The 23,568-nt window shown below is 38.9% G+C and overlaps 1 protein-coding gene across 1 annotated transcript in view; it reads right to left on the reverse strand.

The window, feature by feature from the left end:
* KLHL1 (kelch like family member 1) overlaps positions 1-23,568 on the reverse strand; it is a 267,920-nt gene that overhangs the window by 161,951 nt on the left and 82,401 nt on the right. Inside the window, exons 2-3 of the mRNA XM_001505519.3 lie at positions 21,692-21,874; positions 11,696-11,832 (exon numbers count right to left, since the gene is read on the reverse strand). Coding sequence (XP_001505569.1) covers positions 11,696-11,832; positions 21,692-21,874 — 320 coding nt within the window. The remainder of the gene's footprint in view (positions 1-11,695; positions 11,833-21,691; positions 21,875-23,568) is intronic.

A 23,568-nucleotide genomic window follows, 5' to 3' on the forward strand; every position in this document is an offset into this window, starting at 1 on the left:
AGAGGGTAAAATAGTGGTCTGCTGGAGGTGAACCGGTTGGGAGTTCCAGTCAAAAAGCAATATGTTGCTAATCAGTCACTTAAACTATGTGCAGATTAAGATGATGACTTATGTACCTGCAATTAACTTGGTGACCCAGTGGCACCTCCTGAAGCAATGTTATGATCTGTTCAGTATGGCGCAGGAGTAAGTAAATTCTGCGGTAGAATTGCATTTATCCTATCCTGATAGTACACTGCCAGGAGGAATGGCTTACATAGCTTACATTCTGTCTTGTCCCATGCCATAACCGATCTCTTCTCTCTTATTTCCATCCTCCATTTCCACCCAACTCTTCTGCTTCTGCCCAAGGACATGATGATCCGGTATCCCTCCTATGAATTTCCCACCTACCTTTTCACCCTTTGGGATTCATACTTTTATAAGACTTAGATCGTACTATGTCAGAGTCTCAAGGTAAGAGGAAATGGGCAGTACAAGCTCATTGTGGGCAGGGAATGTGTCTGTTTGTTGTCATTTTGTACTCTCCCAAATACTTAGTTCAGTGTTTTGCACACAATCAGTGCTCAATAAATACCATTAAATGAATACACAGGCAGTCACTCTAACATAGAGACCTGCATATCAGAAAACACAGCTCTCAGTTCCACGTGACGGTGTTCCTGATCCAGCCATGCAATGAATTTTTGCTTTGTGACTTGGTATGGATGTGACTTTAGTATGGATAGTCTTCAGATATTGTCCTCTAGATTCAGGAAGCCAGAGATTCTCTGACTGCTGTTTACCTCAAGAGAAACAGTGTACCCAAAAGTTGTATTCAGTGCCTATCCCTGGTGGTTGCCCTTCTGCCGTTAAGCTGGGTTTGCTCAATGCCCTATTTAGACAGTTCACAAGGAATAGTGTCATCCTTCTACAGAAACAACTCCTATTATTGTAAAGTTGGACAGGGTATGTTTAGTTAGGCCCTGCTCCTGTGATCCTTGATGACATCACTCTAGCAACACCAGCCAGAATGACAGTGGAGAGGAAAGTGAGCTGTAGGCAGCCTCAGTCCCAGGAAGCTTTTTGTCTTGGGGGAGATGAGGAAGGGAAAAGGAGAACCAATATCAGGATAGGTGGGACTTCACTCTTCTCCTCTTCATCATTCTCTTTGCCCTCAAGTAATAAACTGAAATTAAAGAATGCTGCTGGGTGGCAGGTGAAGGGTAAAGGGTGGTGGGAAGTCCCCCTCTTCCCACAAGTTATAGTATCATTCTACATTAGGTTATCATCCTATGAGTAGAGAAGCAGCATGGCTTAGTGGAAAGAGCCCGGGTTTAGGAGTCAAAGGTCATGGGTTCTAATCCTGACTCGGTCACCTTTCATCTACGTGACTTTGGGAAAATCACTTAACTTCTCGGTGCCTCAGTGACCTCATCTGTAAAATGAGGATTACGACTGTGAGCCCCACTGGGACAACTTGATTACCCTGTATCTACCCCAATGCTTAGAACTGTGCTTGGAACATAGTAAGCGCTTAACAAATACCAACATTATTCTTCTATGGGCTGGCACAGTGGAGTCATCTCTGCACTGTAGAGGATCCCCATCTAATCCCCAGTGCCACCTCTTAAACATCAAACAGAATGTTCCCCTTTCTACTCACTAACTAGTAGTTTAATGATTGCTCCCAACCAAGAATTCAACAAGATTTCCTTTAGAGACATTGAGATCTTCATAGCTCCATCTTCAGCTAGTGACTAGGCTGGTAACTCGCACTTTTATTTTTCATGGCATTTAAGGGCTCTTATGTTTCAAGTGTTGTTCTAACCACTGGGATAGATACAAGTTTTATCAGGTCGGACACAGTCTGTGTCCCATATGGGTCTCACCTTCTAAATAAGCACACCTAATTGTGCTATTCATTAATCCCCAACCCCCAGTGGGTGGACTGAGGAGTGGGAGGAGGCTGAAGCTCTGAGAACTTTAAGGGTATAGCCTCAGGACATGAGACTCCTTTGTGCCTTTCTCTTAAGAACCAGATACACTAACACAGGCAGCTTGGAGGCAGCTATTTTGTGAAGGACACCATCTTCATAATGCTTAAACAGTAGCTATATAAATAAGGTTGAGCGGGGACATGACGGGGAAAGGGCAGCCAAACTATAAAGAGGCCTAAAAATCAAGCAATCCATACATACTAATGCATGTATACAACATATAAAGGTCTGCTTTAAAATTTGGATTTCAGTTCCACTCCTTCCCTTATTTCAAAGTTCTTCTGATATTCTACTTCCTTTCAGAAAGCTTCAGCAGTTCATTCCTAACACTTCTAATTTAATCAACCTAACAGTTTTTCTTAGGGATGTTTGTTTGTATAACCATGCTCAGCAATAATGTATGAATGTGTTTATATTCAATTGTATATATTCATTTCTTCTGGTTTACTCTTATTTCATCCCAGAATATTTGATTTACTGCCTATTTTCTTGTGTTCTCCCCTGGCTCTCTCTTTCTGTAAATAATTATGGGAGTTTGTCAACCCATTGGACTGCAAAATTTTCACGGACTAAAATTATTTGTTTTGCTTCAACTGTACTTTCTGAAGTATTTAGTAAAGTGTTTTGCAGTCAGCAGGTGCTAATTGATAAATTAGTTTAGATCTTTAGCTCCTGCTGGACTGGTGGGAACCTAGTCACTTCTTTCATTGGTCATAAGAAACAATCTCAAAATTATTGACTATCTACGCTGTGCACAAAACTAGACTAAATATCCAGGGGGAATTCAGAAGAAATGAAAAAAAAATGACTCCAAGAAGTTCACAGAATAATAATTTTGATATGCTACCCTATGAAATAATTACAATATAATAATAATGCTAATGATGGTGGTATTTGTTAAGTGCTTACTATGTGCCAAGAACTGTTCTAAGTGCTGGGGAGATACAAGATAATCAGGTTATCCCACATGGGGCTCACAGTCTTAACCCCCATTTTACAGATGAGGTAACTGAGGCCCAGAGAAGTTAAGTGACTTGCCCAAAGTCACACAGCTGACAAGTGGCAAATTCGGGTTTAGAACCCACAACCTCTGATTCCCAAGCCTGTGTCTCTTTCCATTAAGCCATGCTGTTTCTCTGTAACGTACAAGGTTTTGCAACTCATTCTAAAATATATATGGATGCTTGTTTAACCTGAATATGTAAAGAATAAAATGTGTAACACAAGTGAAGTATATCCTCTAAAACTTTAAAATAATTTAAAAAAGGAAAATGAAATTTTGAATGAGTTCAAACATCAACCGTTTTATGTTAGTACTACTAAAGTTAGGAACATAACTATAATATATGGTTTTGTTGCCAAACTGTCTGTAGGTGACTTCTCTCTATGTAATCCTATGTAGTGACTTTGATCAAGTACTAAATTTAGAAAGTGAAAAATGGCTTCTTTTCTCTCTGAAAGACACTGAATGTAACCATTTATGAAGGTAACAAGGAACCACTAGAGTATTTGAAAGGCACGGATTTCAGTGAAAATAACTGAGTATTATGGATGATAACCTGGACATCTTGATAAAAGCAGTAGTAACAACATAAGGCTAAGGTAGAACAATGCTAAATAAGTAAATTATCCTTTTAAAAAAATGATTGGCAGGTAAAATTTTTCAAAAGCAATTTAACATCTACTAAAATACAAATGGAAAAATGTTCTAAGTTTGTTCCAGCTTTAAGGGAGCTGAAAACCTAAACCGCTTATCTGAATTTTTGTCCTAAGTGAATCCTGGATTTCCAATGGTGTTTATATTCAGAAAAAGCATTTAAGAGCACTAATTCTCCAAAAGTGAAGGTGAGAGTATTTGAATTAAAAAATATGTACAATTATAAATGCTTAAAATATATCCAATGGAAGGAAACAAGCATAATATGGATTGAGTTCCTAAATCCTAAATCCTAAAATGAAACTAATTATGGGGTATGGTAAAATACTTGAGTAGGAGTAAGAAATTTAAAATACTTGTATTTGAAATTAAAAGCAACAATCCTTTATATAATAAATAAATGCAAAATGTACCAATTAATGTCAATATTATTCACTGAGCTGTTAGTATGTGCACAGCACTGAGCTACGCACTTGGGAGAGGACAATATAACACCCTTGTATTACACATGCCTTTCCTACAATGATATATATCTGTATATCATATAGATATATATATGATGATATATATCTCTATATATAGATAAATATGCAAAAGACTGGGGATTGTCATTATGATGGTACATATGTAATTATGTATATTTATTTCTCCTTTACTCCTATATTTCATATTCCTTTATTACCTATATTCCTTTACTACCTATTTTACTGGGTTCTTCCTTTGGCTAACATCAAAGTGAAATAAAGAAAATTTACAAAATTATGAAAGGTGTAAACAGGATAAACAAAAAACAGATCATTACATTCTACAACACCAAGATTAGGGTTACCCACTGACACTTGAAGATTAGTAGATTAAACACAAACAAATCAAAACACTTTTTGAAACAGTGGGTAGCAAATACAGGAATTAGTGTTCAGAGGACGTTGGGCAGAGAGAAAAATTCAATAGGCTATGTGATGATTGATTGATTGATAATTAGATAATTTAATAATAATGATAACTGTGGTATTTCTTAAACTATCATTGTGTGCCTGGCACTTTACTAAGCTCTGGAGTGGCTACAAGCAAATCAGGTTGGACACAGTCCCTGTCCCATGTGGAGCTCATAGACTCAATCCCCATATTACAGAGCAGAGAAGTGAAATGAGTTGCCCAAGGTCAATCAGCAGACAAGTGAAGGAGCTGGGATTAGAATCCAAGACCTTCTGAGTACCAGGCCCGTGGTCCATCCACTGCAGCATGCTGCTAACCAACAGACAGGGACAATAGAAAATAGACATGGACCTGTATGATAGGGAATAATAATGTTGGTATTTGTTAAGTGCTTACTATGTGCAAAGCACTGTTCTAAGCGCTGGGGTAGACATAGGGGAATCAGGTTGTCCCACATGGGGCTCACAGTCTTAATTCCCATTATACAGATGAGGTAACTGAGGCCCAGAGAAGTTAAGTGACTTGCCCACAGTCACACAGCTGACAAGTGGCAGAGCTGGGATGAAGCCCAAGTGTAGGGCAAATGGCATGAGGTTATTTCTGATTAATTTCTGGATTTCAGGGGAGGAGTGGGAAGAAGGACAACAGTGTGGGCCAGGAGAAAAGAGAAATACGTGAAAACATTGTTCCACTTTGGAAACATGTCTGAGGGTTTTGAGCGTGGCTCAGTGGAAAGAGCACGGGCTTGGGAGTCAGAGGTCATGGGTTCGAATCCTGACTCTGCCCTTTGTCAGCTGTGTGACTGTGGGCAAGTCACTTAACTTCTCTCTGTGCCTCAGTTACCTCATCTGTAAAATGGGGATTAAGATAGTGAGCCTCATGTAGGACAATCTGTTTACCCTGTATCTACCCCAGAGCTTAGAACAGTGCCCTGCATATAGTAAGCACCTAACAAATACCAACATTAATTGATTAATTAATTAATCTTTTATCCAAGATGACACTTTCTCCATATCTAGAGTACGCCTATGAAGTAGGATGACAATCAACTATTCAGGCTGTGGTATTTGTTGAACATATACTGTGTACAGAGCATTATATTAAACCCTTGGGAGAATATAAGACGGTGGAGTTGGTAAGCATGATTCCTCTCCATAAGAGCTCGAAGTAAAATTGGTCTGTAAAATGAAATATATGCACACATCCGAGAAAATGTCTCATGAAGGTGAAAGGTGACCCATAGAAATACAAATAGATTTGAAAGCTCTTAGACAAAACTGTATTTTTCAAAGATTTTTTTCATCTCTTACTCTTGACAAAAGATGTGACTAATACTCACTGAAATACTTTCTATTCTAAAATGAAATCAAATGTTATGAGTTCCACATAAAAGATGAAGTCAACAATCAGTGTATTATGTCTATGACAAAAGCTGACTTGCAGTAACTTTTTTGATACATTTCATCAAACTGGGTGCACTATCAAACAACAGCCTAGCACCATTATTAAATCGAGTTATTAAACAATGTCCTTACAGAAGAAAGCCCCACCCCATCTGGATCTAATCAAGTTCAATCTTATGAGAACTCAAAAGAGCACAGCTTAAATTAGCAAGTATTCAGGTGCCTTATTACGTTGCATGAAAGAACACATTGTACTTGCACGGGGAAGCAGCGTGGCTTAGTGGAAAGAGCATGGGTGTAGAAGTCATAGGTCATGGGTTCTAATCCTAGCTATGCCACTTGTCTCCTGTGTGACCTTGGGCAAGTCACTTAACTTCTCAGTGCCTCAGTTACCTCTTCTGTAAAATGGGGATTAACACTGTGAGCCCCACGTGGGACAAACTGATTACCTTGTTTCTACCTCAGTGCTTAGAATAGTGCTTGGCACGTAGGAAGTGCTTAATAAACATCATTATTATTATTATTAGACCCTTTCTATATTTACTGGCAACACTAAATGTTAGACCCAATCCAAATTTAACACTCCCCTGATTTTTGAAGATATATCTATCCACCAAATACATTAGCCTTATTTAATGTCTTTTTAAAATTTATCACTTAAAATGTCCATTGTGAAGCCATTTAAATACAGATTTACTGTCATTTAAGGTTAACTGGGGTCTTTGAGTCCTAAATTCAGTCCAGTATTTCTTTATCAACCAATTCAGCCATGAGTAACCCGTACTTCCCTCTCTCAGGGATTTTACTTTCACCCACATACAAAAAAAATTTTTTCTAAGACTCCAATATTTGATGGCAGTGAGAATAAGAAAGTAAAAATAGTTATCACTGCCACTAAGCATTAGTCTTAGAAATTGTTAAAAGAAATTTTAGTTCTCAATTTTCCATTCAGTGCATTAACCTTAAGTATCCAATGGCTGAGTTGCTTTCATTTTTCTCTTCTTAGAGATTTCCAAAGATGGGTTTATTGGTGCATTTATGTAATTGTATTTTGAGATTTGTAAACCCATATACTAATGCAATTATTCAGAAAACAGTGAGGTGCAAAGTAACACATGAGCATTCTGAAATATTTTAAGATTTGTGGTGGGTATACAGTAAAAGGCAGTAGCATGGGACTTGGACTCATTTTCCTTGGAGAAAAGAGGGAAAATGAAGAATTAATTTAGTACATGGACTCTGACCCTTCCTCAAACTCCAATATTCATCTCAAATCCCGAATAAATACCTATATAGAAAAAGTTATATCCTGTAAGCACTCAGTCAAGCAACAGTATTTATTGTGCCTTTACTGTGTATAGATCACTGTACTAAATGCTAGGGATAATACATTTCAAAAGAGTTCTTAGGCACAATCCCTGCATATAAGGAGCTTACAGTTTTCCATAGTTTGATTGATTCATTCATATTTGGAAACACAACCTCTTTCTCTGGCAGAATCTACCAAACTCTATATACCCTGTCTATCTACCTGCTCCATTCCCATCCTCAACTTTGTATTCACCGTCCCCTCCCCTAATACAAAAGATTACTATCTAAGACATTGCCCTCACTTCCAAGTAATCCTCTGTTTCTCCATTACTCATGCAATACTAGTCCCCAAATCTGCTTTCCCTCATGCATTCATTCATTCAATCATATTTACTGACTACTTCCTGTGTACTAAGTGCTTGGAAAGTACAATTCAGAAATAGAGAGACAATCCCTGCCCACACTGGGCTTACAGTCTAGAAGTGGGAAGACAGATATGAAAACAAGTAAACAGGCAATAATCTAAAGAGAATTATAAATATATACATTAGAACAATAAAACATCAATATAAAAAAACAGAATAATAGATATATACATATATACATAAGTGCTGTGGGGTAGGTAGAGGGGGAAGAGCAAAAGAGATTGAGTCGAGGTGATGTGGAAAGGTGGGGAGATGAGGAAAAGGGGGGCTTAGTCTGGGAAGGCCTCTTGGAGGAGGTGAGCCTGCTGTAGGGCTATGAAGGGGGCAAGATTAATTGTTTCGCACCTTTGAGGAAGGAGGGCATTCCAGGTCAAGGTAGGACGTGGACAGGCGAGATTGAGGCATAGTGAGAAGGCTAGCACCAGAGGAGCAGAGTGTGTGGGCTGAGATGTAGAAGGAGAGAAGAGAGGTGAGGTCAGAAGGGGCAAGGTGACAGAGAGCTTTGAAGCCAATAGTGAGGAGTTTTTGTTTAATATGGATGTTGAGAGGCAACTACTGGAGATTTTTGAGGAGGGAGGTGTGACATCCTGAATTTTTCTGTAGAAAGATAATCCAGGCAGCAGAGTGAAGATGGACTGAAGTGGAGAGAGGCAGGAAGTTGGGAGGCCAGAAAGGAGGCTGATGCAGTCATCCAGTCGGGTCAAGATGAGTGACTGTACTAACGTGGTAGCAGTTTCAAAGGAGAGGAAAGGGCGGATCTTGGTGATGTTGTGAAGGTGAAACTGGTAAGATTTGGTGACTGTTGGATATGTGGGGTGAATGAGAGGAGCAGAGTCAAGGATGACACCAATGTTGCATCTGAGCATCACTGTCAAGAAGTAAACCAGACACCGGTTTAACTTTTCTCACTTCTCCCTAACCTTCCCTTTCTTCTCCTCAGAATGGATAATTTTACAATCTTCATCACTTTCAAGTGTGGCACACTCTTTTAGTAATTGCCAGAACCATTATTCTGGTGTGCATAAGTGCTTAAAAGCTTTTGTGATTATTTTAAATCCCTTAGATAGATCTTGTTGTTGTGTCACATTTTATAATGTATCATCAAAGGTCAGCTTGCTCTTTTGAACCATCCCAAGCTACCTTCTCACCATTACTCTTTCTCAACTTTCCTGCTTCTTGCCCCAAGGGCCTGTCATCATCCAGCTAAGAAATCCTCACCTCTTCAAATCCTTTAAACCACAGCATATCCTGCTTCAAAGTTTTCCTGAATCCTATCTTATTGGGAAGAATTAATTTCTCTTTACCCTTGGTTCTTCCTCCCAGCAATTAAAAACCTCAGCAATTATGAATTCACAGCCTTTGAGATGACCACTGTTTCTTGCAATCTTGGATTCCATGGCAGAGAGATGAGCCCTGGGCTTCTTCCATCAAGGAACTGACACAAGTTCTTGCCCTACACCTTCCTGTCCATCTGCCATCATGCACCCAAACTATATCACTGCATGCCACAGAAACCCTCTCACATCCCCGTGTACATAGTTCTTCTACTCCCATGGGGTGTTCCAGATGTTCCTCACTCCTTCTCATCTTTCCCACACAAATTCTTGTTCTAGGTTGAGCTCCAAAGTTCAAGGGAGCTCCAGTAAGTACCATAGTTCAGAAAGGGAATGTAAGTATGATTGTAAGTACCATAGTTCAGAAAGGGAATGCCAAATCACTCTGTGATCCCTGTGGTCTGAGGTGAGCCCTGCGACATCGAGCTCTGATCTGCTTCCACCGTGGAGCTAACGCCACCTCCTCACCCCTAACTCCTCCATGAGCTCTCATGTGTGGCACAGTCAGAGGGCCTGAACTACTGCTGCTACAGAGCAACTATATTGTATTTATTGTGTTGTTCCACTTTCTCCTTACCGTGAACAGTACCTTACTTTCCCATTAGTCCTGGGGCCAATTCCACTTCTGGACTGGCTCTAGCGTCTCAAGACCACTGCCTCTCCCCTCCCTCCAAACACACCAATGCTGAGGTGCCATGGTACATCCCCCAAAACCTGTCCAGGAGGGCAGCAGCCCACAGCATCTTCTCAAGCCGCTGCCAACCCAATTCAGCCCCAATCCCGGCCCTATCACAGCTTGGGATTGACCCCAGTGCTCCATGACATAGGCTGGTTGCCAAGAGTGATGAATGGGGACCACTGGAAACTGGAGGGTGCCACTTTCCTGCTCAACTACCAATGACAAGCCATGGAATCTGACTGCCATCTTTGGGAGAGCCAAGGGATGTTGACTGTCTCAGCCTATGCAATGGAATGGATGAACTAAATCCTACATGTGTTAGCAGTCTGCTCTCAGAACCCAGACTGGCAAACTTGTGCTGAGGCCTCCTGGGAAGAAGTGGGATGACAAGTGCTTGACGTGGAGGAAGCTATTTTCCCTATCTTCTGTATGCTATACCTCTGTGGCAGTGTAATAGTTTAGGAACACACTATAGAATAACATTAAAATTAAGTCTATGTGTACCATAGACAATGTTAATGTATTTCACTATGAGTCAACAAGTCATTATTTGGCAGTTTAATTTTCTCTCCTTCCTCCTAATACCTTTTGGAGCTGGGTATCTTATTTTATTTATTGAAGTGTTCACGGTATCAATCCTTTATAAGATCTGACACTTTGCTCTATCTCTGTAATTGTATTGCCCACATTTGTAAGACTTTTATGTGATTACACTTCAGTGAATTAAGTATATATTTTAGGCTATGTACTAGGGCTCTGTAAAACATAAAACAGAATTTACAGGCAAATTTTAAAGACAAGGTATCACAGCTTTATGCAATATTCTCATACTCCCCACATCCAAGGAGCTATGCAAATGATTGTAAACTAATTAATAAAAAACAAAAGTAATGTATCAGCCTGGACCAGGGAAGCCATATCCAAGAACACCTAGACTGAGGTGTCAGGCTTTAATAAAGAGAGAGCAGCTCACCATGTCCAGAGGCTTTGCAACAATAGAGATACAAAAAGACAATTTAAAACACAGAGACAAGTCCTTTATAGAACATACACATCCATACATCCAGGAACTATTTTTACTTGGACTCAAGGTGGAAGAAAATGTCAACATGCATCTATATTTTCAGCCACAGTGAAAGCACTGATATAATCTCACTGTCAGTAATGACATCATCAAAAACAAGTCAGCTATATTCGTGAGTATATGTCTAGCTGTTGTTAATTACTGATGTGTCCCTTGATGTTTATTTTAGAACCTAAATTCCCAGAAGAAAGGAGTTATGTCTAGCTTACTGATGCCAAACTAGGCTTTGGAAAAGACTGTGCACTAATCAGAGGGGAAATGGAAGGGATCCACAAAATTTGATGCTTGGAAATCACATTTCCATCAGGCCAGAAGCCTTCATTTCCTGGACTTCTGAAAAAAAAAATCTAATCAGCAAGCCAAGTAGAGCCTAATAATTCAGGTGAAGAAATGATTGCCTACTTTCTTCCTGAACCATGATCTGGTAACTTTATCAGATTATGTGCAACATGTGCTAACTTTGAGTGTGCTAGGTTGTAAGATCCTTGTGGACAGAGAACAGGTACACCAACTTTATTGTACTATACTCTCTCAAGTGCTCATACACTACTCTGCACACAGTAAGCACTCAGTAAATACCAGTGAGTAATAATACATAATCACACATTCATATATAGAAATTTGCTTTATTTATTTGATCATTTATTGGGTACATGTTGACACTGTTAAGTCTCCTGGTAAGTATTCAGATTTAGTTTAACTTTCCCCCTTTCTCTGTTTTTCAAACCTAAAAGTCTATATCGAAGTTCTGAGTGATACTCAGGTTGATTAACTTGGGAAAGATTCTCTATAACTATAGGAGTAGAAAGTCTGTACCTGACTTCTGTAATATAAATTTGCAACAGGAAACATTTTTACAAAGGTATAATTTTATAATATTACAATACCTGTGTATGCAAACTGAACAAGATCCCAGAGAGCATTGGGATCTATGCCTTCCATTTTGATTTCTTCTTGCTTGGCTTCACAAACATCACTTGTAAACATTGCAGCAAAGTAGTCAGAAACAGAACTGAGAACAAGCCTACGAAAAAGGCAGATGGATGCAAGTTAAATGAGATCATTTAAATCAACTATTAAAAATGTTTTCAGACAGAAAACAGCAATAACCTTGTGAAATTAATGTACTTGCTTAACATGGCAGTCCACAAGGAAAATTCAGTGTTATAAATTACATTATAATAAGGATATGCAGTTCTGTGTATTTGATTGGTGTCTGAACCCGATCAAGCAAACAATGATATTTACTGAATGCTTTCTGTTTGCAGAGCATTGTACAAGTGCTTGGGAGAGTATAAAATGTTAGTAGACACACATCCTGGTTGTTTTTTCAATCATAATTATTGAGATCTTACTGTGTGCAGAGTAGTGTACTAAGAGATTACCATTACCTAGTAGGAATGGTGTCTCAAGTCAAAATATTGCAAAATCAAAACTATTTTTCGCATAAGGAATAATTTTTACGCACAGAACTGATTCCGTTCTGGCTGGCAATTTTAGTTCTCAATTGTCTCTCTTTTGAGAACAATTGGCATCCAAGGCTGGAATCCTGTTTTTACCCAAATTATCTAAAGTTCTGTGTCTAACCAAATTAAGATGAAAAATATAGCTGCACTGTTTTTCATATTGTAAATAGCAAATAATTCATACATGAAAATCATAGCAAATAATTTATATATGAAAATCATATCAAAAGTTAAACATGGAGTTCTGATTGTACTGTCAGATCTCTGAGATTGTTTTCTGCCATCTTGTAGCTGGTGCAGCAATTTTTTGGCTCTCCTTGCAACGCTCCCCTTCTGACTGGGGGGAACGAGGAAACCCGAAACTATGAAAGGGGTAAGATTATTTATGCACATTAATGCCTATCTCCCCATTTAGATTGCAAACTCATTAAGGGCAGGGAAGATGTCTGCTAATTTCTCTTGTACTCTTCCAAGTATTTAGGGAAGCTGCAAGGCATAGTGGATTGAGCACAGGTCTAGGAGTCAGAGGGTCATATGTTCTAATCCCAGCTCTGCCCCTTGTCTGCTGTGGGACCTTGGTCAAGTCACTTCACTTCTCTGGGCCTCAGTTACCTCATCTGTAAAATGGGGATTGAGACTGTGAGACCACGTAGGACAGGGACTGTGTCCAACCTTATTTGCTTGAATCCACCCCAATGCTTCGTACAGTGCCTGACACCTAGTAAGTCCTTAACAAATACCAAAATTGCTATCATTAGAACAGTGCTGTGCAGACAGTAAGCACTCAAATACCCACTGATTGACTGATTACATAAAACAGATTTTAATGCCTAATGCTGTAAAGTTGAATATAATGTTGTAAACCTGAAACTCTGAGTAAATTGAGAGATGGCAGAAGTGCCTTTTATTATACCTCAGATGAGCTTATTTATCATGGAACATGGAATTGAAGAAAAGACCGCAATGTAGCCTCTAGTTTTCCTACATGATGAGACCTAATTCACCCAAGACAGTTTGCTATTTTACCTATTCTTCAAATTTTCGAGGGATGGAGAAAAAATTAGAAGATATGATTTTTAAATTGGGCTCTAAGAGGTTAAATTTAGATATTGGTGGATTCCAGTAGAGTAGGTATTCTTATATTGGGCTTTGGTTGGAGTTTGACTTCAGTTTTTTGGGTTTTTTTCAGATTGGTTGTCAGCTGTAAGCATTAAGCAACTCATACAAAAGATTACTGAAATTTGTTTGTTTTCAAGAGCACTGATATTGAGAGAGCAATCAATCTTGGATGGTAGCTTCCATTTGATAACCTTTGACACATTTATCTGGATACAAAGTGTTACAAAGTGCTACTACCTGTCTAGGAAATATTGCATATAGAACCCATATTGTATGCTTTTGAATGCACCAGTCAGAAAGGCTGGAGAAGTACAATGACCTGTTGGAAAGAGTACTGTTTTGGGAGTCAGAGAACCTGAGTTCTAATCCCAGTTCAGCCACTTGCCTACTGTGACACCTTGGACAAGTCACTAACTTCTCTGTATTTCAATACCTACCCTTCCTCATACTTAGACTCTGAGTCCCATGTAGGACAGGAACTGTTTGATCTCATTTTCTTGTATCTAGCGCAGTGCTTAGTACAGTGCTTGGCATGAAGTAATCAATGAATCCATCAATAAATCTGGCTCTGCTTCTATTCTCCATCTACACCCACTCCCTTGGAAAACTCATTCATTCCCATAGCTTCAACTACCACTTCTGTGCAGATAACACCCAAATATACAGTTTCAGCTCTGATCTTTCCCTCTCTGCAGGTTAACATTTCCTCCCACTTTTAAGACATCTCTACTTGGATGTCCCCTTAACATGCCCAAAACAGAACTCCTTATCTTTTCTCCCAAACTCTGTCTTCTCCCTGACTTCTCCATAACTGTAGACAGCACCACTATCCATCCTATTTCTCAAGCCCATAACCTTGGCATTATCCTTGACTCCTCTCCTGTCTCTCTGCACTCTTCTGCCACCCTGGATCATTTTCCTATAAAAACATTCAGGCCATGTTTCTCCCCTCCTCTAGAAACTCCTTTGGTTGCCCATCCACTTCCTCAACATAAAACAAATTCCTCACCACTGGCTTTAAAGCATTCAATCACCTTGCCCCCTCCTACCTCACAATGCTTCTCTCCTACTGCAACCCAGCCCATACACTTCTCTCCTAGAATGGGTCCTTGCTCACATCCTGCCTCTGGCCTGGAATGCCCTCCCTCCTCAAATCCAACAGACAATTACTCTTCCACTTCAAGACCTTATTGAAAGCATATCGCTTCCAACAGGCCTTCCTTGACTAAGCCCCCCTTTCTTCTTCTCCCATAACCTTCTGTGTCACCCTGACTTGTTCCCTTTATTAACTCCTCTCTCTGAGGCCCACAGCACATATAATACATATTTGTAATTCATTTATTTGTATTAATGTCTGTCTCCCCCTCTAGAGCTCATTGTGGGCAGGGAATGTGTCAGTTTATTGCTATATTGTACTCTCCCAAGTACTCAGTACAGTTCTCTGAACATAGTAAGTGCTCAATAAATACAACTGAATGAATGAAGTTCTTACTCAATACAGAGCACTATATCAAGTTCTTGGAAAAGTACAATATAGCAAAGTTGGTAGATTTATGCCCTTCCAACAGGGAGCTTACAGTCTACAGAAGAAATTTATAGTCTACGGGAGGTGTTTATGGTCTATAGGAGGAGCTTATCAGCATCATCATCATCTACAGTATTTCTAGTGCTTAATGATGGAAGAACCTTACATTAGTGGCTCGGAGAATATACAATTAAACTATAAAACTCAATTCCTAATTAATTCATTCATTCAATCATATTTATTGAATGCTTACTGTGTACAGAGCACTGTACTAAGCACTTGCAAAGTACAATTTGGCAACAGATAGAGACAATCCCTACCCAACAAGGGGCTCACAGTGTAGAAGGGAGGAGACAGACAACAAAACAAAACAAGTAGACGGACATCAATAGCAATAATGATGGTATTTACTAATGATTTATTATGTGTAAAATGCCCAGGTAAATTCGAGATAATCAGACTGGTCAGAATACCCTTCCTACATGGGGCTAACAGTCTAATAATAATAATAATGTTGGTATTTGTTAAGCGCTTACTATGTGCTGAGCACTGTTCTAAGCGCTGGGGTAGACATAGGGGAATCAGGTTGTCCCATGTGGGGCTCACAGTCTTAATCCCCATTTTACAGATGAGGGAACTGAGGCACAGAGAAGTTAAGTGACTTGCCCAGAGTCACACAGCCGACAAGTGGCAGAGCTGGGGAGATAGAATGGATATTTTATCCCCACTTTATTATTTGGAAAACTGAGGCACAGAAATGTTCAGAGACTTGCCCAAGGTTACACATCAGACGCATAATGAAGGCAGGACTAAAATCAGTGTCTTCTGACTCCCAATCCTTATGCTTCCATATAGCCTCTCCCACGGAGCTTCCAATCTCATGAAGAAGACAAGCAGAAATAGTATTATAAAAATGAAATAGAGGAAAATTATAGGATATTTAAATAATAAGGCAGTAACATATAAGCAGATGAAAACCTGAATGCTGAGGCAAACGGTGACATAACTATAAATGTTTGGGAATTCTGCGGGAAATCTCACCTGGTGAAGATTACTTTTTATGAAGACTATGGTGGATATACATCTGTGCCCCTGTCCTCTCCCCCTCCCTTCAGGCTCATATCTCCTCCTGCCTCCAAGACGTCTCTACCTGGATGTCTGCCCGCCACCTAAAACTCAACATGACCAAAACTGAGCTCCTCATCTACCCTCCCAAGCCCTGTCCTCTTCCGACTTCCCTATCACCGTGGATGGTACAACCATCCTTCCCGTCTCTCAGGTCCGCAACTTCGGTATCATCTCTGACTCGGCTCTCTCACTCACCCCACACATCCAATCCGTCACCAAAACCTGATGGTCTCACCTTTATAATATCGCCAAGATCCGCCCTTTCCTCTCCACCTAAACGGCTATCTTTTACAGACTCTCATAATATCCCGGCTGGATGATTGTGTCAGCCTTCTCTCTGATCTCCCTTCCTCCCCTCTCTCCCCCTTCCAGTCTATTCTTCACTCCACTGCCCGGATCATCTTCCTGCAGAAACACTCTGGGCATGTCACTCCCCTTCTTAAAAACCTCCAGTTGCTGCTTATCAACCTCCGCACGAAACAAAAACTTCTCAATCTAGACTTCAAGGCTCTCCATCACCTTGCCCCCTCCTACCTCTCCTCTCTTCTCTCTACTGCCCACCCCGCACACTCCGCTCCTCTGCCACCCACCTTCTCACCATCTCCCATTCTTGCCTATCCTGCCGTCGACCACTGGACCTTATCCTCCTGCGGTCCTGGGATGCCCTCCCTCCTCACCTCTGCCAAACTCTCTTCCCCTCTTCAAAACCCTAATTAAAGCTCACCTACTCCAAGAGGCCTTCCCAGACTGAGCTCCCTTTTTCCCTCTACTCCCTCTGCTCCCCCTCTACCCCACCTTCACCTCTCCTCAGCTAAGCTCTCTTTTCCCCCCTTTCTCTCTGCTCCTCCTCCCTCCCTTCCCCTCCCCTCAGCACTGTACTCGTCCACTCAACAGTATATATTTTCATTACGCTATTTATTTTGTTAATGAGATGTATATCACCTTGATTCTATTTAAATGCTATTGTTTTAATGAGATGTTCATCCCCTTGATTCTATTTATTGCTATTGTTTTTGTCTGTCTGTCTACCCCAATTAGACTGTAAGCCCATCAAAGGGTAGGGACTGTCTCTATCTGTTACCAATTTGTACATTCCAAGTGCTTAGTACAGTGCTCTGCACATAGTAAGCACTCAATAAATACTATTGAATGAATTAATGAATGAATGGAGTGTTGGGGAGGGGAAACAGTGTAATTTTTGAAAGCTGAGTAGGGAAGCCACTCAAGGTAGAGAGAAAGGAGTGAAAAATGGTTAGAGAGATTGAAAATGAATGACAATTATAATACTAACTTTGTAAGAACAAAGCTTACATGCTAGAGAGTAGCTGATGAAGTGAAAGATGTTGAAAAAATGATATTTGTTGACTGTGAATTGGGAGCAGAGCACTAAGCTAATTACCTGCGAGGTTATGGCACTTTGGCAAAGCATCAGAATTTAATCTCAAGTCACTTAAATGGGTCCTGTATTTAACAATATCCTGAACACCCTGCTCCCCCACTTAATTGCTACTGGAGGACTATGGTTGGGAGAAGATAGTGTGAGTGAGGCTTATCACACTCTAAGCACTCTATTCAGGTTGTTTGTCAAGAAGTAATAATATAGGGGCTCTACATCATCAAACTAATTTCTGTAGTCCCCATCTTTGAATAGCTTGTGATATAGAGGTAAATCATATAGTAATCTTTCCTTCATAATGTACCTCTACCGGGACATGCTTTAAGGCACATTTTTTGGTATACTAGTTTTGGGAGAACCATAACTTCTATGTTTAAAATTAGACCTAAGAATTTCATTTCTTTACTGATTCAAAAAGTTACCAGTTGATTTCACATTATGCTAGTTCTTCCACAATGGTAAATTTTCTAGTTGTTATTTTTTATTTGATCTGTGTCTGTTATGATCTGCAGAGTGATATCTGTCCCCAAAGCTCAATAAGGGTCTTTGTATTTCACCCAAAAGTATCAACATTTCATCACACAGGTAAGTTTGAAACCTTGTGTTCATTTTATTTTGTTTTCATCTACTTCAGCGATAAGCACAAATAATTTTCAGAACATATGCAAATGCAAAGCAGTTTTTCATTTTAACAAATATATGACAATCAAATTCTGGCATGCAGTGAAGCAATAAGGACCTTTTTGGTTTTCTGATTAAACCATAGAATTCCAAATGGTTTTACATGATTTGAAAATATTTGAAGAGCTGAATCAGGTTGGGCACAGTTCCTGTCCCAAATCGGGCTCACAATCAATCCCCATTCTACAGATGAGGTAACTGAGGCATAGAGAATTAAGTGATTTTCCCAAGGTCACACAGCAGACAAGTAAGGAAGCCGGGATTAGGTCCCAACTCCTTTTGATTCCCAGGCCCGTGATCTATTCACTAGGGCGTGCTGTTTTTCTTTAATGATACTTAAACTTGTGTGATTCCATAATTGTGTTCATACGATGATTTCTGGGAGAATACAGTAACATCTTAAGTGATTCTACCTGCATATCAGGGCAAACATTCCAATGGACAGGATTTTTCAAGGCAGTGAGCAGTGTTTCATTTGGGAGATGGTTTCCTCTACTTGTGCTTTTCTAAGTATTTAAATCACCAAGAATTCTTTATAAGTCACTTTATATATGCCTTGAAAATCATTTTGACAATAAAGCAAATTTCTCTCTGATGCTTTCCTCAATCTCTGCAAGAAAAGAGCTGTTAGAGTGAAACCAGTAAATTATGAAAAAATGCTAAACCACTACAGGCTGCTTTGTCCTTTAGGCAAACATACTAAAAACCCCCACTTCTTTCCAGGTTATCAAAATCATCACACTTTCCCCATCCCTCTTTTTCCCTTCCTTTGAAGTACACCTTCCTTTGGGGTGTTGCCCTCCTCCAACTTTCTGAACCATTTTGATCCCTTTCTCACATTCTTTAATTTCTTTCTCAATCCCCATATTGATCCTTGGGAACTTCAATATCCATTTGGATGCTCCCAAAGACAGTTCTTTTGCCCACTTCCTCTTACTCCTCAACACCAATGACTCCTAATCCACCCCACCTCATCCACTCACCAACTTGGACCCATGTTTAATCTCATCATGTCTAATCACTCTAAAATCTCTACCCTCATCAGCTCTGAAATCCATCTATCTGACAAGAATCTTATCTGCCTTCTATCCTACATACCCATTCCCTGAAAATCTGCCTTGCTTGGCCCCAAAGTCCTGCAAATTTTTGACTCTTCCATTTTCCAGTCAACTTGCCCCATTTGCTCTCCATACCCGATCTACTTTCTCTTAATGCACAGTTGACACTGACTCAACACCCTCAATTCCCTATCCCTATGTTGACCCCTCATATAACTAATCTGCAATCCTGGATTACCTCGACTATGCTTTATTGCTGTGTTCAAGCTGTGGGGTGCTGCTAGCAGAAATCCAGACACCAACCTGATTTGATGAACTCAAATTCATCTTTGTCGGATCTAATTCTGCCCAACAACAGTATTCTTCATCTTTATTGATTTTCATACCTATTGCTAGTGCCAGCTGTTTCATACATTTAATTTCCTCCTCAAACCTTCCACCCCCTATCACTTTCCCCTAATGACCTAGCCACCTACTTCTCTGATAAAATTGAAACTATCAGGCATGGTTTCTCTGAAGTCTTTTCTGCCACTCTCCAGTCCCTCCATCCTCTTGACCCTTCTAACACTCTCATATCTTTCCCAACTGGCTTAACTATTGTATCAGACTCCTCACTAATCTCTCTGATTCCAGTCTCTCCCCTCTCCTGTTCAATTTCATTAGGCTTCCAGGATTACTTTTAATAATTTTAATAATAGTAAATAATGATTATGATGATAACATTTATTAAGCTCTATGTGCCAAGCATTATTTGATGTAGATACACAATAATCAGATTGGACACTTAAGGGCTCCCAGTCTTAGAAAAAAAGTAGAAAAAATTATTTATCCCATTGTATAGATGAAGAAGTTAATATATAAAGAACTTGAGTGACTTTCCCAAGGTCACACAGCAGTTGAATGGTGGAGCCAGAACTAGAACCTCTATCTCCTGAGTCCAAGTCCCATGCTCTTTTCATTATTTTCTGCATATGTCTCTCCTTTCCTACAACCCTCCAGTGGTTGGCTGACCATTCCTCTCTGCAACAGCCATTGGTTTTAAGGCACTCAATCATCTCTCTCCCTCCTACTTATGTACTCTCTTTTCCCAAAACATAACCAATCACTTTCCAGCTACCCTATCCACTGTATCACATTTTCATATCTCTCATTTTCACCTCCAACCTCTGGACACATATACCCCACTAAGCTCCACTTCCATTTTAAACTGTCAAACCATAACTCTCCCTGTATTCCCAGAACTTCTGTGATCATATCTCCTCCAATTAGCCTCACCTGATTATTTTCTCTTCCTCCATGAGTTATATGCTCCAAAATGCCACTTTAACCCTTCTGATCAAATTGACCAGTCAATCATTCAGGCAATTGTATTTATTGATTGCTTACTGTGGACATAGCACTGTATTAAGGGTTTAGGAAAGTACAATAAAACAATATGAGACATATTCCCTCCCCACAATGAGCTTACAGTCTTGAGGGGGAGATAGACTTTAATATGAACAAGTAAAATTACAGATATGTACATAAATGCTGTGGGGCTCAGAGTGGGGGACTTCTTGTCATTTGTGTGCTCTCAGTATCCCTTGGTACATACTCTGTGGATTTGTAATTCACATGCAACTAATTTTCAGATATACACCATTGAACCAATAATTGCTATAAAATGCTTCTAATTCAAAGTGAACTGGAATTATAGGTAGGTGTAATGAATAAACATTTGAAACTGGCAGTACGAATACTTCAGTACCTTGAGTATTAATGAGATAATAATATTATTGCCAGGTATTTACATTTTACATTAGATTTAAGATTACCAGTAAAAATGTGAGCCTTTCTTAAAAAGCCTCAAGAGCATCATAATATATGAAAAGATTGTAAACAGCAGTACTTTCATACATATAATAATGTAATATGCACAAACTACTTTAAGCTTTCGAAAAGAAAAAAAGTGATACCAGTGTGAAGAAGTATTGGTCATTTTTTTTTAATGACTATGGGTTTTTAGGATCTTGGTTTCACCATCATGTTAAAAGGGTATAATTACCATAGTCTACAACCATCACAGCTTTGTAATGTACTTGGCCCTAATTCTAATTATGTGCCTAATATATATAGAATATATGCTTCAGGGATATTACTGAAGAGCTCTCTAGATTTTTCTGAGGTTTGGGTTCTCAGATCTACTGGAATTGCAATAGAGCATTCCCTTTTCAAAATAGATTTTCCTACATCATCTAATTTGAATTAACATTAAACTAAGTAAATTAGATAACTTTCAAATTAGAAAAAATACTTTTGCCCTATCACACTGTGTATGTGAGAAAACTTACATATTGCTTAAACTATTCCTGTCCCCTTTAATAGAATGAACAAAGAATGCTCCCATTATGAAGGGAGCATTATGAATGCTGCCTTCACCAATGTAAGATCAAGATCCATACCTTAACAAATTCTATGAAATTGACATTTTAAAATGTGTGAATTTTAGGGTTTGAAAAATACTCCTGTACCTATGTGCAGGTATCTTGCGATTCCCCACAATCAGGATAACATCACAGAGTTGCTGTTGCTTCAAGTAGCTTTCCATCTTTCTGAAAGTTTGTTCTGCATGATGCATTGCTTGATAGAATTCCTCAGAATTACTGGAGTCCATATCACTTTGTGGTGTCAGAGGACGGGCAGATGCTGACAGCCTGTGAAGCATAAAGGTAATTTGTTTAAGTGCTTCAGTTGTCCAGATATAACAGTGAATTTACAAGTCCAGCAGGGTTAATAAATGATCTCTTATTGTTGACTTATTTAAAAGAGTAATCATGTTTCAATTCTCATTATCTTTGGAGAAATTTTATAGTACTTATATCAAATTCAAAGTTACAATAAGCAATTAAGATACTGATCCTAAATTAAAAAAACAACAACACAACAAACAAGTTAAGTATATAAGAACCAAAACTACTAGCTCAGGTCACCGGTCTATCCAGCCTTGTGCTTGGTCTCCAACACTGAAAAAAGGATCCTTGTTGATACTAGGTGTCATAATTGCCTACTCTGACATCCATCCTTTATTTAGGAATGTACCAGGTACTATTCTCACCCTTTCTCTTAATATTCCTAGCTTTTCATTTGTCACCGTTTGGTCATTGATGAAATTATAAAAGTCCATTTTAACCACATGATATTTCCTTCTCAACTTATTTTGGGAACAAGTTTCACATGCACATGTGCAGTAGAGCATTATTTTTTAACAAACTATCACCTGTAAGTAAATTTATGTGCATATTTATAATCCACCGAGTCCTGTTTCATAGTTCCTAAGCTTCTCTATGATTATAATATAGACATCCTTAGAAGGTCTGTGGATTATTTTTCAGGTGATTGATATGTTAGAATGTAATATTATTCAGATACTGGAAACTATTCTTTGGTTTGACAATGTGTGTTATCCTACTTTTTTTGTATTCAAAATTCCAATATTCTATTTCTATTTTCTCCTTATTTCAATACTGATAAATGAAACTCATAGATGTCTTTCTTCACCTCTTTATAAATTCACATAAGGTGAGGTTATAGATTGTAAACTTGTTGTGGACAGGAAACATATCTACCAGTTCGACAGGAAACATATCTACCAGTTCTGTTGTACTGTATGCTCCCAAATTCTTAGTATAGTGCTCTGTAGAGAGTAAGCTCTCAGCAATACTATTGAAGAAAACAATGAAGACAAAAACATTCCAAAAACATGAAGTAGCCATGCAAGAAAGCAAAAGACTAGATGGGAAGAGCTTTTCTTCCAAGGGAGAATACTGAAGCTAAATTTCAATCACTGGAGTAACCATTGTCCACGAGTCATTTAAGATTTCCTCCCGTGAGGTTATAAAGCACGAATTTTAAAGAAACAAAATTCCACTAAAATGCTTACGTATGGTAACCTTTGTTTTGGAAGTTATAGAAAATAGAAAATATATGAGCAATATAGCATTGAAACTGCTGCTGCTACTTGCATTCATCTCTTGGTACAATTGATATAAATGGAAAACAGAATACAGATGTCTCATACAGACCATAAGATTTGCATAAGTATTTACAAAATATTTTATTAGTTGATATTCATTCATTCATTCATTAGTTGAAATTTATTTCATTTAAAAATTTATGGACAGAATAAAAATGATTCAATTTGAAACACTAAAGAAAAAAAAAACCTGAAAAGAGAAGAAATGACTTAGAACAATCAGTTAATCAGTGGTATATACTGGACAGCTTATTGTGTGTAGTGCACTCTACTATGAGCTTGGAAGAGTACGAAAGAACAAGCTGGTAGATATGTCCTGTCCACAAGGAGCTTACAGGCTAGAAGGGGAGACACATTCAAAATAAAATACAGATA

The sequence above is a fragment of the Ornithorhynchus anatinus genome, chromosome 2 (assembly GCF_004115215.2).
Source record: "Ornithorhynchus anatinus isolate Pmale09 chromosome 2, mOrnAna1.pri.v4, whole genome shotgun sequence".
In the NCBI taxonomy this organism is placed as follows: domain Eukaryota; kingdom Metazoa; phylum Chordata; class Mammalia; order Monotremata; family Ornithorhynchidae; genus Ornithorhynchus; species Ornithorhynchus anatinus.